Source organism: Mobula hypostoma, chromosome 1 (genome assembly GCF_963921235.1).
Source record: "Mobula hypostoma chromosome 1, sMobHyp1.1, whole genome shotgun sequence".
NCBI classification, from domain to species: Eukaryota; Metazoa; Chordata; class Chondrichthyes; order Myliobatiformes; family Myliobatidae; genus Mobula; species Mobula hypostoma.
The window spans coordinates 93,027,192-93,046,838 of record NC_086097.1 but is presented as its reverse complement, the minus strand read 5'-3'; the positions used below and the strand labels follow the sequence as shown (position 1 = coordinate 93,046,838).

Genomic DNA, 19,647 nt, shown 5'->3' with positions numbered 1-19,647 from the left:
ATTTCAAGGATTAAGAAGGCAGTAAAGGGGAATGTCATGAAAGTCTTGAACATAAGGGCTAGAATTGCAAGTTCAGCCATCATTGAAATGGTAACCAAGTGTAGTTCCAATGAGTGAATAAAATCCAGTTCAACATTGTTAAATTGCATATAGTGAGAGGCTGTGGCCAAAGATGGTGTAGAGAAGTCAGTCTTCATCTTGGCTGGATGCAAGACCAAACTGCATCAGAGAAATGGGTCACATGTGAGAGGTTAAGTCAAAACTCAAAGGGACTGGCCATTCACACCAAAATCAACGCTAGCACTCCTGCTCCACAAAAGCTTCCTCCCAGCTTGTTACCTTATAGCGAATATTATTTCTCTCCTTAACATGATTACTACACAAGTCCTTCAAGCCACCTACATAACGTCTCAACTCCTTTATGTACCACAATCAAATCGCTCTCCGAGAAATGCAAATATTCCTGGATTCGTTAACTGACTAACTTTAACATTTATACCTCAAAGTTACTGCACCAAGACAGCAAAATTCAGAGAAAAATTGAAACTTCCTTTCAACGATTTCAGATTCATCCAATGGAAACCTACCATCTCAGTCCATGATGATATCTTACAAGCTCTACTAATGGTGATTTCTTACCTGTTTTCTGTCCCAGTTTGTGGAGAGAGTTTGTTTGGCTTGAGTTTAAAGTCCTCCCGACTATGTCCGTACTCAGTGATGGATGAAGCACTCGGCAAAGATCGTAGCCAGTGACACCCACGCACTGTACAGAGGCCGTATCTCCCACAAAGCAAAGGGAGTCCCTGCATGGAGCACATGAGAAAGGGATACCTGAGGGTACAGTGCTCTGTGACACGAGTAGGGTCCCTTCATCATCAGGTAAGGTACAACAGGAGAAACTGGCTGAACACATGGAGCAGCTGCGTGGAGAGTTGCATCCAATGGGCAACAGGTCATTTCTATCATACTGTAAGTAGAGCTCATCCACGGAGGAAGCAAGACAGACATCAGGAGGCAGCAGGTCATAGTGGTCTGAAGCAGACACAAAATTATCCAGCAGAGTCAATTTTGAGTGCGACTGGAACGGCTGTGTAAAGTCAGCACTTGAAGGCATGCTCCCCTCCATAGCCTGACACTTAGGCTGAACCATGGCTTGATCTCCCATGAACATTGAGAATCGACGTAAATATTGCTTGGCCTTGTCTGCATATTGGCAGGGAAGGTCTGCAGTACTGGACAACCTGCCCGAGAAGGCAGATTCCGTCCCTGGCGGCCCTTCGCAGTCCCCAGCGCTGGCAACTGGTGATGGTCCAGCAGCGACGCTGCCCCGTGGGTCCTTCCTCTTGGCTTGCGTGCACTGCTGCCCAGCCAGTGCATGTGAGCAGGGCACCCTCCTTCCGGGCTTGCCCTCCCCATCAGCCCGGCTGCGGCGGGTGGCAGAGTTGTCCTTGGCATTGCTCAACTTGAGAAATGCAGCAGCATTGAGGCTGGCCATGCGCTTTTTGGCTGGCGATTCAGCTGATACATTTGGGCAGCTGCCACTGGGCAGAGCAGTGCCGTTCTCCGCCTTGGCGAAGACCTCGCCATCTGACGAGCTGCCCAGGCTTCCCATCCGCCGTTTGGCTGGATGCCCAGCCTTGCCCTCTATATACTCCGTGCTACAGCTGGTGCTCCTCCGGCATCGACGGCTGGATGATGGGAAGTCCTCGCGTTCCAGCAACAAGTTGTTGACCGCCTCTGCATTCAGGCTGGCCAGCCTTCGAGGGCGTGGTTCAGCAGCACGTGGCACCACAGCTGCTGTCCTGTCATTCTCCTTTCCAGTGTCCTCAGTTCTCTCTTCCTTAGGCCCTTCTGCTCGTAGTCTGTCCCGGCTGCCTTGGTAATCCCAGTGCTCTGTGATGGCCTGCGTAGGACTCGCTCCGTCAACCGACATCCCTTCCAGATCCTTGGCAATTTCCAGGGAAGAGATATCGCCTGACTGACAATGAATACGTTTCCGGAGCGGATACGTTTTGCGGTACTTAGGAAGGTACTCCTGTTTGCTCTCACCATCAGCAGCCCTATCTTTATACTCTCTGCTGCTTCGGACTCCATTGTGCCCCAGCATCATCTTTCCCATGGCTGTGCTGCTTAAGCTGCTCACGTTACAATCAGTGCAGTTCATGTCATACGACATCAAGAGGCAGGACATTTCATAATTAGACCTGTGAAATGCAGAACAGAGATTTCAGTATGTCAAAAACAAACCAACACACTGAGACACCACACTCCTGTATCAGCACCAGAAAGAATCTTAACAGTTTTAAGTCAATCCTACCAGACAGCAATTCGCACCCCTCATCAAGGCTGCACAGTGCTCTAGTCTACTTAAATAAATAAACTCCGCTTCTGCTAAGTGGAAAGTGCCTTGACTTGGTTGAGGGGCTGCTGAAAGGCAATGGACTACTGGAACCTCTGTTTAAAAGGTGCCCAGAGACATTACTTTAGGCTGGGGGAATGTGCAATATAAAAATAGGGTACATTAAAAATTACAAGAGTGCAAGTTACTCCCATAAACCAGCAATTCAGGACAACTACTTCACATCACACTCACTATTCTTCCTAAAACAGCAGCAAATGGCATATATGAATCTGTGCTGAAGTGAAGCTCGGCTCCAAAATTATCTGGATTTCCTGCAAAGTGATTTTGGCTTGAATTGAGAAGATGAGACAAGTCACATGTGCTTTGCAGACTTGCCTGAAGAACTATGTTCACCCTTGGTTGTCAAAATGTGCAAGGCTCAGAGGCTCAGAGGGTTAGAGAGGGCCATGGATCTTTAAGCCAAAGCTTCACAAAGCTGTTTGGAGTAGGTCACTATAAAATAAGCTCTCACCTGATTTCAGGAACATATGCCACTCGAAACTGGGAGTGTAGAACAGTAACAAATTGGTACTTAATTGAAATATTTCTATGTTCCTCCCAGATCTCTAACTTCAAAGTTAATTACTTTCACCAGTGTTATAATTCAATCCTGTCGCATGAGCATTATTGAGATTGCCTGTTATTTATCGCCCATCCCAGTTTACATATCTTGACAGCTTCATATGACTGAATGGTTTCCTTGGCCACTTACTGACAGTTAAGAGTCAGCAAAGCCACGATCCTTGTGAGGCCACATCAGAATGCTTCTTTTGTGCAGACAGGATTTTACAAAAAATTCTAAGATATGTACACATTTACTAATGGCAGCCCTTTGAACTTCCTTAAAGAACTGAAGCCATGGTAGGAATACAACGCACCATCTCTGGAACTACAGTACCAAACTTATTGATAACCAACTTAATTAATATTGTTGTACAAACTGAAAAATGAAGCTTAAAAACAGACACAAGACATCTCAGATCCCATAGTGATTGCTCTTTATGTGACTCCTTTGTCCACTGATCTCCCTCCACCGATCCCTACAATTGTGACAAATGCTATACCTGCCCTATACAACCTCCCTCACCACCATTCAGGGTCCCAAACAGTCCTTCCAAGTGCGGTGACATTTCACCTGCGAGGCTGTCAGGGTCACCTACTGTATCCGGTGCTCCCAGAACAGCCTCCTCAACATTGATTAAGACCCGAGGCAGATAGGGGGATGACTTCATCACACAGTTTCACTCATTCAACTGCAAAAATGGGATCTCCTGGAGGATTCCCATTTCAAATTGACTTCACATTCCATTTTGATACAGTTGTCAGTCTCCTTTACTGCCAGACTAAGGCCAAACTCAGATTTGAGGAACAACACCTTATATTTCATCTTCCAACCTGATGGCATAAACATTAATTTCTCCAGCTTCTGGTAATTTCTATTCTGTCCTTCCTTCTCTCTTTTACCATTCCCCATTCTGGTTACCCTCTTCACCCCTTCTCTTCTGCTCACTTGCCCATTACTTCCCTCAGGTTTCCCTCCTCCTTCTCCTCCTTCCATGGTCTGCTCTCTTTTCCTATCAGATTCCTTCTTCTTCAGTCCTTTACTTCTTCTGCCTATCCCCTCCCAGCTTCTTACTTCATTCTCCCTCCCAACACACCCACTTTTTCTCACCTATCACCTGCTAGCTTGTACTTCTTTCATTCCTCCTACATCCTTATTCTGGCTTCTGCCTTATTCCTTTTCAGTCCTGATGGAAGTCTCAGCCCAAAATGCTTACTGCTTACTCCCCACCACAGATGCTGCCTGACTTGCTGAGTTCCTCCAGCTTTTTGTGTATTGCACAAGAGATTTCATGTCTCACTCAATATTGGCAATAACTTCAAATAAGCCACCTTAAGCACTTTGAGAGGGATATAATAGTGGGGCACAGACAAGGAGCAATCAAGGAGGTAGAAAGAGAAGATAAAGGAGAAAGAAAAATACAATCCAACAGATTAATAACTGAGAAGGTTTCGTAAAGCAGACTTACTCATTGAAAACAGACCACACACCTCTGAACAACAATCAGAGTGAAGGCAAGCAGCAGACACACAGAATTTACTTCAAATCATGAGCTGAACTGATTGCTAACAGTCCCCACAGAATTGGTGATATCTGATGTAATAGGTGTTTGCCTGGGGCTGGGGCTTCAAATGGATGCTGGGTAGACATCATTACAGATCACCAACTCACTGAAACCATTAAGAGGGAAAAAAAATAAATGGACCGTTTTTATAAAGTGCAAAGTTTTAAATATTCCTTACAAAGAGGAAGTAAGCTGTATCAATACTGTAAACTAGCAGCAAATCCCCTTAACTGATGGTGAGAATAACTAGGGAACACATCTAATTTATGGCATATTCTTTAGTTGAGCAGTTTACGTAACTGCTTCCCAAACAACATGAAAAACAACATGAAACTTGTTAGGCGTGACCTAATTTAGTGTTTTTATATGATTAAGGGATTTAGTAAAATGGATGGAGAGAAACTGCAATTCCCTCATGGGGGAGGGGGTGGGGAGAGCCCAGAAACAAGACAAATAACACAAGTCAGAGCAATGTTTCTCCGTGGATATTCAGACACACTTTGCACGCAGAAGGGTGTTGGTGGGGGGGGGGTTATTTTACAGAAAAGTATTCAAAATTGATCAAAACAGTTATTTATTAGAACCTAGGCAAGCAGGCAGGTAACAGACTCTAGGGCACAGTAATCCAATACCTTTCATTATGTGCCTTGAATTTTCTTTATTATTAATCTATTCCCCCAAATCACTGATTCAGAAACCTAACCACTACACTACTGATCCCACAAAGTACGGCCACAGTGAGCTGCTATCACTGAACAGTGGTCTCTCCTCCTAGCCTGTCCCCATTCCCCATCTCATCCAAAAGGGATAGGTAACTATAAATACTATCCAGAAACTGCATATTACATGTCTTATGCACGTCTGTGTATGTGCATGAGTGCAAGTGCCTGTACGTTTATACATAGATAACACTTTAAATGCTCTCCATGAGTTTGTAACAAGACAGAGAATTAACAATGATGACAACCATATGGTCAACGCTTCAAAAAAAAAGCTTCCAAAACCACATGCCTGTGATTTATTTCTGAGCTACCTTACACAACTTATGTTAGCACTGATTTTCTACCAAACACTGCACTCCTGAATTATAAAACTGAGCAGTTTAGAAGACCATTCACTCCTCTTTGCTATCCAATTCCTGGCCTTGACTCCCAGTTATTTTAGAATCAAATGCAAATCCTTTTGAAAATTGCTATTTAACCCATTTCCATCACATTTTTTCAGGCAGTGTTTCCCAGATCACAACAGCTTGCTTTATGAAACTACACCTTTTAACCACCCACAATTTGTTTTGCCAATGATCATTACTCTATACTTACTCGCATTTTAAGCCAGAATAAACATTTATTTTCCATGAGCCATCTTAAAATCCCTCATTCTTCAACATCAAGCAGTTAAACTTGAGAGAACAATCATTGCTTCTTTTTATTTTTAAAAAAGTTTTGCCAGATAACAACTCACTTATTAATCAGTTACGTTTCCCCCGCATCTTTTCAAAGGTATTGACATTCTTCCAGCAGTAAGGTACCCAAAATTAGACAGAATGCTTCAGCTGAGATCTAACCAGCATGTGTAGAGAAACACACAGCGCTGCCTGACCCTCTTTTTAATGCTTCGGATTCCAGCATCAGCAGTCTCGCATGTCTCTAAGCTTCATTTGAAATTGGAGGTAGTTTAGAACAAATTATGTAGGGACACATTCAAACCACAGCAAGACAACAGATCTTGTTTTGATTAGTGCATAGTTGTACATAATGAAAAATTTTCTGAGGGTACTTTGGAGCATGAAAGTGACTCCAAGAAACATTGGTACTCTCCAACTGCAACAACAAGGTTAGTAAAATAGTCCCTGGAGTAGTTTCTTTTGAAAAACAATATTGGTTCAGGATTCAATATCTGCCTAAGTAATACTGAGTCTTTTTACATGCATTTATTGGGGAAAATATGGAACATACAACCATTCATTCAAGAGTGAATAATATTTCTCTGTAACTTTCATACTTTTATTTAGAATTGGCTCCAGAGAGTTGACCTTGTGAAGCTGACACTCCAGTTATAAGTGTATTCTTTACCAGCAAAGATGTTAAAGCTCTGCCCAGTGGCCAGAGCACAACTACTGGAATTACAGTGTGGATTTTATCCTATAGACACACAGTAGACAGGATTTTCACCTCTCAACAACTCCAGGAGATGTAACATGCCTATTTTGACATTAACCAAATCTTTAACTTTGTCAACCCAGAAGGACTGCAGAGTACCCTCAAGTTCTGCTGCTTGCAGAAATTCATTCATTTACTTAATGACAACATTGAATCCATGAACATAACCAATCGGATCCACAGAGATCATCTTGGTGCAGACATGCAAACCTACAGCCTTATTCAATCTTTCTTTCTGCAATGTTACACCTCAACAAGATTTCCAATAGAGCAAAACAAATAAGATGTTGAACCCATGTTGTCTCCATTCTAGAACCATAGTTACCCCACACTAGGTAGCAACAGCAGCAAATGATGCCCACATTTGGGTGCTCCAAGTTATCTTTGACTCATTCATTGAACATAAAAAGGAAAACAGCCGTTACACTCAAAAATCAAAGATCCACAACCAATCTACACCACTACCAATGTACAATGCCACCTTCAAGTTCACGGTGAGACCCTGAAAAACCATGGTGCACTTCCCATATCCATCATTTTTCAGGTAAGACATCCGTGGATGAAACCCACTGTCACCTTTCTGTATGTCAATATAGTCTTTGGCTGATCAAGCATATTCCAAGATATAGGACTCAAACCTCATATTAAACTTCTCTATCAGGCAGCAATGACCTTGCTCTCAATACATCCAGATGTTGGACTAACCACAGAAGGGATCCCAAAGTGCTGGAAGAATTCCACCAACCCCACTGCTGTCTGTAAGGAGTTTGTACATTTTCCCTGTCATGCGTGGGTTTCCTCCCAGCATCCAAAGATGTACCAGTTGATAGGTTAAATGGTTGTTATAAATTGTTCCTCGATTAGGTTAGGGTTAAATTGGGGGTTGCTGAGTGGTGCAGCACCAAGGGCCGGAAGGGCCTATTCCATGCTGTATCTCAATAAATAAAACCTGCCTCTACAAACTTAAACAAACCATCTGAGGCAGAGGTGATCAACATCATTGTCTTCCCCCAGTCTGTTGAGTAGGCTATGTCATTCAGGTGGACAGTGAACACCACACTCCTGAAGCAGTCTAGTCTATTCTATTCTATTCAAATGTGTCATGGAAAGATTACTCAATGAACACAGAAAAAGATTCAAGAATGTTTTCAAAATGTCCTTGAAAGTACAACGCTGTACTGACTCCTGGGAATTGGAAGCACATGGAACACCACTGTAAACAGTGGAAGGAATCACCATCCTATAAAATACCCGTCTGACTGCACATGAAGCATATCCTCTACGTTTTGAGGTAGAGCTGGTGGATCCAACACAAATCTCAGCAGTTGCCTCATATCCCTATATAAATTACAGTCAATGAAGAAATTGTTTAAATGAAAAGAATGTGCTTATTTGCACACAAGCAATTGCATATATTGTGCTGTGAGAAATATTAAATAGGACACTGAGTATTTGTCCTGGTCCCTTTGAATTGTGCTGTGAAATCTTTTGAGAGTGTGGAAAGATGATGAAATGTTTAGTTTGACATCTCCTCAGAAACATGGCTTCTCGAACAGCACAGCTTTAATCTGCTCTGAATGTACACTTTAACTCCAGCTCAAGTGCAATGAACACCCATAAACTTTCAACAGAGACAAGAGTGCTACTCACTTTTCAAAATTCATCAGAGCAGCCCATTTTTACATGTTCTTTACTGATTGAAATGCCTGCAGCAAGTGCTGCCAAGCAGACTACAACAATGATTAAAATAAAAAGCTCTCTGCCAAACAAATTTAAAAAAAAATTAGACAAGTGTCAATACTTCTAGTATAAATATTTGTATTTCATTAGTTTTCTGGAGCACACTGCACGTTGTGAAGATGTCATTCTGGTCAAGCTTACTTGAAAATGAAGGAATCTTCAGTCTAGGCACATTATAATCATCTGGCTCAACAGTGGAATTCTACAACTTTAGATAACTTGGTTTTTCTGCATTAGTTATATACTAACACAGGTGTCTCTCCCCCCCTCCCCCCAACTTTCTCTCTTTCTGGGTGCACCCGACAGTCCTAGCCTGACCTGCCAGGCATACCCTCCTACTCTGCATTTTGCAACTTCCACATTCTATGTTCTTTGGTCTATGCTGTCACTACCTGCTCACTCACTAACTAGGTTTCACCCTCTCAGAGACCTCCTTCCCCTCCCTGCTGCTTTACAAGGTCTAGTCTACTTTTCAATTCCAATGAAGCATCTTCAACTGTTTCTTTTCTCACAGAAGAAAATTAACCTTTTATTTAGATACTGGAACCATATTACAAGTCTTTTAAATTTGTAAAAGAGTTTGTCAATGGATTTAGCAACTAAAATAAGACACCAAGCTAAAGGAAGATTTGGTTAGCAATGTAAACTTTGGTCAGGTTTTGGCAAGTTTTATGGAGAGAAATGGGGGGGGAGAGGGGGGGAGAGAGAGGGGGGGGGGGGGGGGGGGGGAGAGAGAGGGAGAGAGAGAGGGGGGGGGGAGAGAGGAGAGGGAGGGGGAGGAGGGGGGGGGAGAGGGGGAGGGGGGGAGAGAGGGGGGGAGGGAGGGAGGGGGGAGAGAGGGGGGAGGGAGAGGGGGGGGGGGAGGGAGGGAGGGAGGGGGGAGGGAGAGAGGGGGGAGAGAGAGGGAGGGGGGGAGAGAGGGGGGAGAGAGGGAGGGGAGAGAGGGGGAGGGAGGGAGGAGGGGAGGGGGGAGAGAGAGGGGGGGAGGGGGGGAGGAGGAGAGGGGAGGGGGGAGAGGGGGGGGGGGGGAGGGAGGGAGGGGGAGAGAGGGAGGGGGGAGAGGAGAGGAGGGAGGGGGAGGGGAGGGGGGGAGAGGGAGGGAGGGAGGGAGGAGGAGAGGGAGGGGGAGGAGAGAGGGGGAGAGGGGGGGGGGAGAGGGGGGAGAGAGAGGGGGAGAGAGGGGGGAGAGGAGAGGGGGAGAGAGAGGGGGGAGAGAGAGGGGGGAGAGGAGGGGGGGGGGAGGAGGGGGGAGAGGGGGGGAGAGAGAGGGGGGAGAGAGAGGGGGGGAGAGAGAGGGGGGAGAGAGAGGGGAGAGAGGGGGGGGAGAGAGAGACAGATACACACAGAGGTTTAAGATAATTCAGAATTCAATGCCTATGCAGCCAGAGGCCTGCTGATAATGAAGTGACGAAAAACATGCAAGAAATGGAGAAATTTCAAAAGATTTCAAGTTACAGGAACCATGAAATGGATTCATTTGCACCCTGGTATTCCGGTTTAATAAACTATTTTAGGATGTAACCAATAAAGGTTTCAACTTGACACACTGTTCATCCCTACTTCAAGGCACCTTTAACTCTGTCCTACGCACTTAACTTCAGGAATTGCTGTGCAAGTGACTAAAGGGCGTTCATAGCAAACAGCTCCATCTTAGGTACTAGCCAACAAAGTACCCAGGACATCTGTAGGGAGCGGTGCCTCAGAAAGGCAGCATCCATTAAGGACCTCCAGCACCCAGGGCATGCCCATTTCTCACTGTTACCATCAGGTAGGAGGTTCAGAAGCCTGAAGGTACACACTCAGCGATTCAGGAACAGCTTCTTCCCCTCTGCCATCTGATTCCTAAATGGACATTGAATCATTGGACACAACCTCACTTTTTTTTTACAAAAATATACAGCATTTCTGCTTTTGCACATTTAAAAAAAAATCTATTCAATATGCATAATTGATTTACTTATTTATTATTTATTTTCTCTGCTAGGATTATGTATTGCATTGAACTGTTGCTGCTAAGTTAACAAATTTCACATCACATGCTGGTGATAATAAATCTGATTGATTCTGATTCTGACAAAAAATTCTAGACACTAAAGCATTGAGAAGCCTTTTAAAACTTCAGGATGCCCCCAAATATCTTACAGCTGGTGAAATAATTCTGGAATGGTCACTCCCTGCAATATAGTTCACATCAATAAGAATAACTTTAATGCAGTATGGTACTGAAAATTTGTTGAATCAAAGTGTACTAAAAAAAAATTAAACAACTTCAAGTATAAAAGACTATTGGGGGAAAACCTGGAGTTTTGGGATATGAACTTGATTATCAGTGGCATGTTTCTGTCTTATAATATTCTACATATTTTCTTGTCTTAAAACACCACAATCTGAGCAGCACTAATATCTTTCCTTGTCTTACTAAGATTCATAAATATCATTCCCAGTCAAACATCAAGTTGAGTATTTATGTCTAACTAATCTTACAGCTCTTGAGGAAGTTATCAGGAAAGTTGATGAAGGAAAGGCAATGGAACTTTAACAAGGCCTTTGCCAAGGTCCCACATGGGAGATTAGTCAAAAAGGTTTAGAAGCTTGGCATTCAGCAAGAGGTAGTAAATTGGATTAGACATTGCCTTTGTGGGAGAAGCCAGAGAGTGGTAGAAGCCTCTCTGAATGGAACGATCTGGATGTACTGTGGTAAGTTGCATCAGCAAATTTGTAGATGACACCATGATGAAGGAATGATGTAGTGGACAGCAAAGGCGGCTGTCAAAGTTTGAACTGGGCTCTGGACCAGCTGAGAAAATGGGTTGAAAAATAGCTGAAGGAACTTAATGCAGACAAGTGTGAAGTGTTTCACTTTGGAGGACAAACCAGGGTAGTACTTACACAGTTACAGGTGTCCCCCACTTTTCGAACGTTCACTTTACGAAACCTCACTGTTACGAAAGACCTACATTAGATACCTGTTTTCGCTAATAGAAGGTGTTTTCCCTGTTACAAAAAAAGGCAGCGTGCGGAAAAAGACAGCCACTCCTCCCCCGGAACTGCATTCTAGCCGGCATTGCTTAAACACATGCCTGTGAGCATCTGTGCTTTATGTCGATTTATTTTGAGCAGCCGTTAGCAAGATGAGTTCTAAGGTGTCGGAAAAGCCTAAAAGAGCTCGTAAAGGTGTTACACTTAGCGTAAAACTAGACATAATTAAGATTTTCGATCGTGGTGAACAAAGTAAGGACAAAGTGAGTTTCGCTTGTGAAAGCTGACGAAGATGATGTTGAAGAGGTTTTGGCATCCCATGACCAAGAACTGATAGATGAAGAGCTGATGCAATTGGAAGAGAAAAGGATAACAATTGAAACCGAATGCAGTAGCGAACGGACCAAAAGTGAAGTCATCCAGGAACTGAACGTGAAGCAACTGCGAGAGATTTTCGCTGCAATGATAAAGTACGACTTTAATTTTGAAAGGGTACATCGGTTTAGGGCATATTTGCAGGATGGTTTGAGTGCTTACAAAGAACTGTATGATAGAAAAATGCGCGAGGCTAAGCAGTCAAGCAAGCCTTCCAATCAGCCACAGCAGACGACGAACCTCGACCTTCAACATCGAGGCAGGCAGACACAGATGACGACCTGCCTCACATGATCCACGATGAGATGACACCCTAGTGTCCCACCACCCCAACCCCGGGCCGCGGACTGATACATTGCCACGGAGAATGCAGTGGTAGCCCGGACGCACCCAACACATTTCTAAGAAAAAAGCCGAAATAAACAAGCTAATTAATTAGGTGCCACCCGGCACGTAAATGTTAGCCCAGATCAGGGGCGATTGCCAATTGCATCGCCTCTGATCTGGGTCAACATTTATGTGCCCGGCAGCACCCAATCAATTAGCTTGTTTATTTCAGCTTTTTTCTTAAAGATGTGCTGGGTGCGTCCCGGCTACCACTGTACCCCTGCATGCTTCGTGGATAGGTATCAGTTCGCTGCCCAGAGGCTGGGGACCACTGCACCACCCCAACCTCTGACGACTCAGCCTAACACACCATCAGTGTGCTTGGTGCTGTCTTCCTAATTCCGGTAAGTGATACTACACTGTACATACATTATTTCTACTTTATATAGGCTGTGTATTTTTATGCATTATTTGGTATGATTTGGCAGCTTCATAGCTTAAAGGTTACTGGAGAGAGTGTTTCTGCCAAGAGCGCTTGTATGAGATTTTCGCTACGGAGAACAGTGCGGCAATGATTGTACGGAAATATTTCTACTTTATATAGGCTGTGTATTTATCATATTCCTGCTTTTACGATATGTTACTGTTATTTTAGGTTTTGTGTGTTATTTGGCATGATTTGGTAGGTTATTTTTGCGTCTGCGAACACTCACAAATTTTTCCCATATAAATAAATGGTAATTGCTTCTTCACTTTATGACATTCCGGCTTACGAACCGTTTCATAGGAACGCTCTACCTTCGGATGGCGGGGGAAACCTGTAATGGTAGGGCACCGCGGAGTGCGGTAGAACAGAGGGATCTGGGAATACAAATCGATAGTTCCTTGAAAGTGGTGTCACTATTCATAGAACATTAGTTAAGGTACTTAGGTCCCAGATACCTCTGAACTTTGAGACGCTCTATTTGGGGCATGTATTGTTCCTTGAACAGAAGGAAGATATAAAGTTGCTGCAGGCCCTCTTAGCGGCAAGTAAGAAATCAATCACTAGAAAATGGCTAAATCCAATACCACCTACATTAGAAGATTGGTACGAAATTATCTTGGAAATATTTAAAATGGAAAAGTTGACCTAGTCCCTGAGAACTCAAAAAGAAACATTTTATCAAATCTGGAATAAATGGATTGAATATATAACCCCAATGCGAGCAGACTTTAGATGACTCTCCTAATGATTTATATTGCTCTTCTCATCAACACAGTAATATTGCTAACGTAAGCACCCCTAGTCTAAATGTTTGTTGTTTTTTTTTGGAAAATAGAGAATTAACACAAGTAAAGGGAAAGATTTGGGAAAGGGATAAAAAAAAAGAAAAAAATTAAGTAAATAAGTACATAGGGATTGGATAATTATGTCTGCGGGCAGGAACAAGCACGAACAAATTGGGATATAAACACCTACAATGGTTGGTATATAGGCTTGTATGCAACATTTTGGACCAGTGGAAATGGTCCAGAAGGGTTGTATGGAAACTATTATTACCATTTTTCTTAACAACTAATTTCATTACTTAGCCTAATAGGTTAGATTTACCACAGTACATAATTATCTATTTAAATGTTTATTTTGCTTTTATATCATCTCAATGTGTACTTAAAAATGTATAAATAATTGTAGTTTTATACATATAAAAAATGGAAAAGGTTATATGTGTGAAAAAAGTACATAATTGTGAACTCCTTATCCAAATAAAAATAAAATTAAAAAAAAAGAAAGTGGTGTCACAGGTAGATAGGGCGGTAAAGAGAGCTTTCACACACTGGCATTAACAAATCAAAGTACTGAGTACAGGAGTTGAAATATTGAAGTTTTAAGACATTAGTGAGGCTTAATTTGGACTATTATGTCCAGTTCTGGTCATCAATCTACAGGAAGAATGTCAGTAAGACTGAAAGAGTACAGAGAAAATTTTCAAGGATGTTGCTGGGACTTAAGGCACTGAGTCACAGGGAAAGGCTTAATAGGTTAGGACTTTTTTTTTCCTGAAGCACAGAAGAATGAGGGGAGATTTGATAGTGGCAGACAAGAATCATATGGGGTTTAGATCAGGTAAGTATAAGCAGGCTTTTTCCCTTTGAGGCTGGATGAGACTAGAACTAGAGGTCATGAGCTAAGGGTGAAAGGTGAAATGTTTAAGCTGAACATGAGGAGGAACTTCTTCAGTCAGTGTGTGGAATGAGCTACCAGTGGTGGTGAACGCAGGTTCGATTACATTTAAGAGAAATGTGGATAGGTACATGATAGGAGGGGTATGGAAGGCTATGGTCCGGGTGCAGGGTAGATAGAATATTATTTTGGTGTGGATTAGATCTGCCTAAGAGCCTGCATCTGTGCTACAGTGCTCTACAAAAGGTTTAGCGTAATCTAACATGTCATTTAGATAGATGCAGCAAGTTACACTACTGCACTTTCTGTCAAGATGATTGGCCCCTCTGCCCCCTCAAGGAGGCATTAAAGGATGATGAGCATTTCATTTAATACTATAGTGACTACATTTCAAAAATACTTCGTGGGATATTAAACATTTGGGTACGAGGACGAACAAGGCAATTTTTTCCACATCTCTCCACCCACAACCCATGACACACCTGATTAAAATTGAGTAATCCAGAAAATTTAATCCTAATTTCAAAAGCTGTCAGGATGTTAATGACATGACTAACAATGGTCAAAGCCACACTAAGCAGGTCACCATAAAAACCTTTTATAAAAATTAACCTTGCACTGCACTGATTATTCCTAAGCAGTTTTTAAACACTTCTGTATTAGTGCTTCCAGCCCCAATTCCAGGGAACCACTAGCATTACTAAATTAATTGATCAACAAATGCCTTATCAATATTTTATTTTAAATTACAGAACTGTAACATCAGCTTTGCTGTCAGATAAAACCTTCCTGAATCCTCAAAAAGTCCAATCACTTTCTGGTACTGAGTATTATTCATTTAACCTGCCCATTTTGTCTCTTTTTCACCAGACTGCAGAAAACACATTGATTGCCAGGAAACATTATTTTGAAAATCTAAGGTCCATGGCATCCTACAACACAGCTATATAATTTTTCATATACTTGTGCATTTTGTCTATTTTGGATCCTCACACTGTGATCCAAATGCAAAACATAGAGAGTTACTCACGAACCATCAGTTATGTATACATCTCATTACTAAAACATGTTTAGTCATTAATCTGTCCCGCTACTTAAATCTAGTTTCTGCTGTACTTTCAACTACAGTGGCATGCAAATGTTTGGGCACCGCGGTCAAAATTTCTGTTACTGTGAATAGTTAAGTGAGTAGAAGATGAACTGATCTCCAGGAGTCATAAAGTTAAAGATTAAACATTATTTTCAAAATTTTAAGCAAGATTAGTGTATTATGTTCATTTTGTACAATTTTAGAGTGGAAAAAAAAAGGAGCACTATGCAAAAGTTTGGGCACCCCAAGAGATTTGAGCTCTCAGATAACTTTTACCAAGGTTTCAGACCTTAATTAGCTTGTTAGGGCTATGACTTGCTCACAGTCATCGTTAGGAGAGGCCAGGTGATGCAAATTTCAAAGCTTTATAAATACCCTGACTCCTCAAACCTTGTCCCAACCATCAGCAGCTGCCTAGCACTCTGAAAATTAAAATAAATGATGCCCACAAAGCAGAAGGCTATGAGAAGATAGCAAAGCGTTTTCAGGTAGCTGTTTCCTTAGTTCGTAATGTAATTAAGAAATGGCAGTTAACAGAAATGGTGGAGGTCAAGTTAAGGTCTGGAAGACCAAGAAAACTCCTTTCCGAGAGAACTGCTCGCATGATTGCTAGAAAGGCAAATCAAGACCCCTGTTTGACTGCAAAAGACCTTCAGGAAGATTAGCAGACTCTGGAGTGGTGGTGCACTGTTCTACTGTGCAGCGACACCTGCACAAATATGACCTTCGTGGAAGAGTCATCAGAAGAAAACCTTTCCTGTGTCCTCACCACAAAATTCAGCATCAGAAGCTTGCAAAGGAACATCTAAACAAGCCTGATGCATTTTGGAGACAAGTCCTGTGGACTGATGAAGTTAAAATAGAACTTTTTGGCCACAATGAGCAAAGGTATGTTTGGAGAAAAAAGGGTGCAGAATTTCATGAAAAGAACACCTCTCCAACTGTTAAGTATGGGGGTGGATCAATCATGCTTTGGGCTTGTGTTGCAGCCAGTGGCACGGGGAACATTTCACTGGTAGAGGGAAGAATGAATTCAATTAAATACCAGCAAATTCTGGAAGCAAACATCACACCGTCTGTAAAAAAGCTGAAGATGAAAAGAGGGTGGCTTCTACAACAGGATAATGATCCTAAACACCCCTCAAAATCCACAATGGACTACCTCAAGAGGCACAAGCTGAAGGTTTTGCCATAGCCCTCACAATCCCCCGACCTAAACATCATTGAAAATCTGTGGATAGACCTCAAAAGAGCAGTGCATGCAAGATGGCCCAAAAATCTCACAGAACTAGAAGACTTTTGCAAGGAAGAATGGGCAAAAATCCCCCAAACAAGAATTGAAAGACTCTTAGCTGGCTACAGAAAGCATTTACAAGCTATGATACTTGCCAAAGGGGGTGTTACTAAGTACTGACCATGCAGGTTGCCCAAACTTTTGCTTCAGGCCCTTTTCCTTTTTTGTTATTTTGAAACTGTGAAAGATGGAAATAATAAAGTAATCTTGCTTAAAATATTGAAGAAATGTGTCATCTTTAACTTTATGCCTTTTGGAAATCAGGTCATCTTTTACTCGCTTAGCTATTCAAAGTAACAAATTTTGACCAGGGGTGCCCAAACTTTTGCATGCCACTGTATAGTTCCTTTTAACTAACAAGGGAATTCCCCCCTCCCTTAGATATTTCTCACAAAATTGAGTGCCATTGAGACATTTAACTCCTAACTTGGTCCACCCCTTTCATTTCATTTCTCAAGCACTTCTTGTGAAGTTCCAACAGCAATTTCATGCAAGTTGAACGAATTAGCCTCAAGGTCAAAACCCAAAGTAATTAATTCCCCTCACTTTGCTTTGCTCCTAAGGCAAAACTGCGAATGAAGCCAGAATACAACAACACAGGTCCTCTGGACTGTGGTTCAAGAAGAAATTATGTTTTTGCTAATGTATTAACTGACTATGATGTATATTCAAGGAAACTGAGAATCTACTCATTAGGGGTTCTGTTTTGCCTCAGGTAACATTCCCCTTAATTGTATGCCTGGCCCTAGGGGCCTAAGATTTGAATAGATCATTCAAGCTTACCCTTCAGCACAACACTCAGCAAGTATTTTATAGCAACAATTTTATAAAATTTGATATAGAATAATTCAAGCAACAAAGTCTTGGGTCTCTTTTTCCCTATCACAAGAGGCCAAATGGTCTACATTCTATTCTGAGCTGGAAAAAAAGATACCCTCCTGTACATTGGCCAATATTTATTCCTCAACCAACATACCACTGCTGTGTGCAAACTTATTGTAATTTTCTACACTATGAAAAGAACTGACCCACTTGCAGTGGGTTGGAATGTCCTGAGTTTGTGAAAGGCACTAAATAATTCCCTCCCTGGGAAAAAGTATAATTTTCTATGGAACTATCTCACATGCTAGAGAAGCATTCTATAATACGTCAACAAACAGACTTACAGCTTCAACTACATTCCATTCAGATTCCTATTTATTCGACTAACAAAAAGCATTCCCCGATAATGATAAACTGAGTAGCAATGTGATGACAATAAATTGCCATTCACCATTAGTGAACTTGTTAGCCAGTCAGCTTGACAAACAGAATAAATGTTTGGTTCATAATTATTATGCTTTAATTAAAGTCCATTTCAGGAATGCTGAGTAGAAAATGAGCACAGTTTGAGTAATTATGTGACAGATGACGATGAAACTGCACTGAAGCCAAATCACATAGAAACCAGGCCATTTCTCTCTTCCTCTATGCTCCCTCATCTTCTTGACCTCATCATTTAATACAGTGACACAGAAATGCTTTGGAAAATGTGTATTAATTACCTTTGTAAAATAATTCACTTTAAATAGCTAGTAGCATTATTCCAGCCAAGGATTATTATGGTCTCCAGTGTCACTTCAAATTGACAATCTGTATAACCACACTTTAAGATCAGGTCAAGAAGACTCAAGAATTAAATAAAACGGATGCACCAAAAAAGTTTACTTCAATATTCAGATCATCTTTGTCGCACTATACAAAACCCAGGAAGTCTCACAAGCAGGGATATGCACGTCATGGTCCACTTAGAAAGAGTGGTCTCTCTGAACAGACGCGAGAAAGGTCGTGAAAAAAGGCTGGATCTCACACAAACTCCCCATTCAGAGTTGGCCTGTATTTGCATGAGCTCACCCCACATCACATGACCTCATCTCCAGGGAGTCTCCCATCTAATGTGGCTTTAACTTACCTAGCCCACATCCTCTAGGAACAGACCACCTTACATCAGGTCATGTGGACCACACAGAAACTAGGAAATACCCAACCAGTAAGGATTCAGGCAAGTCACACAACTTATAAAGCAGACATGTTTAGAAAGTGAGATTCGGTACAGTTTGTTAACTTTGTAGCTGATATTAATGTCTCGATGATAAATCAACAACACTTGGAATCTGTGCTCCCAAATACCTTCTCATTACCTATCTAAGAACTAACATTTTCATGCACTATCCAAGTATTTCAGTATACTCAAATTAACTCACACCTGGTATAGAACTTGGATGGTGATGACTAGCCCTCCATACAATCTCTTGTCATCTCTCTTTTACTGACTATATGGAAACTGATGAGAAAGAAAATCTCAAAACTCATACTCAAATCATGAAAATAATGAGAAAGAACAAGAATGAATGAAAGTTACCAATATAGAAGGAATGAAGAGCAATAAAAGGAGAATAGCTAAGAGACAGTGCCTGTGTGAGAGTAAACACAAGATAAACTTGTTCAGGGATTCCTGACCTCAAGTTAGCCAAAGTGCTTAATATCAAATTGTGGTTTTGAAACAAAAACTTTCCGAAAGCAAGCTCCCACAAACTGCAGCAACAAATAAACTGCTGGAGGAACTCAGCAGGTTGAATAGTAACTGTGGGTGGAAAAGAATTATCAACGCTTCGGATAAACTATGCAGAGTTTTGACCTAAAACTTTTAACAATTCCTTTTCTCCCACAGATGTTGTTGAACCCACTGAGCTCCTCCAGTAACTTGTTTGTTGCTCCAGATTCAAGCATCTGCAACCTCTTGTGTCTCTTTCAAACTGCAATAACATTCAGATAATTTTAATGTTGTCTGTAGGCTATTAAGATAATAGATGCAAAACTCCTTTCTTTCTCCACAGATACTGAGTAACCTGCTGAATATTTTCAGTACTTTCCATTTTATTTTGATTTTTCACACCTCTCATATATTGCTGTTGCATTTATGATGCAGAGACATACATTTACCCCACTT

General features: G+C 41.9%; 1 protein-coding gene across 4 annotated transcripts in view; it reads right to left on the bottom strand.

The window, feature by feature from the left end:
- bahd1 (bromo adjacent homology domain containing 1) overlaps nucleotides 1-19,647 on the bottom strand; it is an 81,047-nt gene that overhangs the window by 47,175 nt on the left and 14,225 nt on the right. For all 4 annotated transcript variants that reach the window (XM_063052723.1, XM_063052729.1, XM_063052715.1 and 1 more), the window contains one exon: nucleotides 640-2,204. In XM_063052723.1, the coding sequence (XP_062908793.1) occupies nucleotides 640-2,191 (1,552 nt within the window). In that variant the 5' untranslated portion in view covers nucleotides 2,192-2,204. The remainder of the gene's footprint in view (nucleotides 1-639; nucleotides 2,205-19,647) is intronic.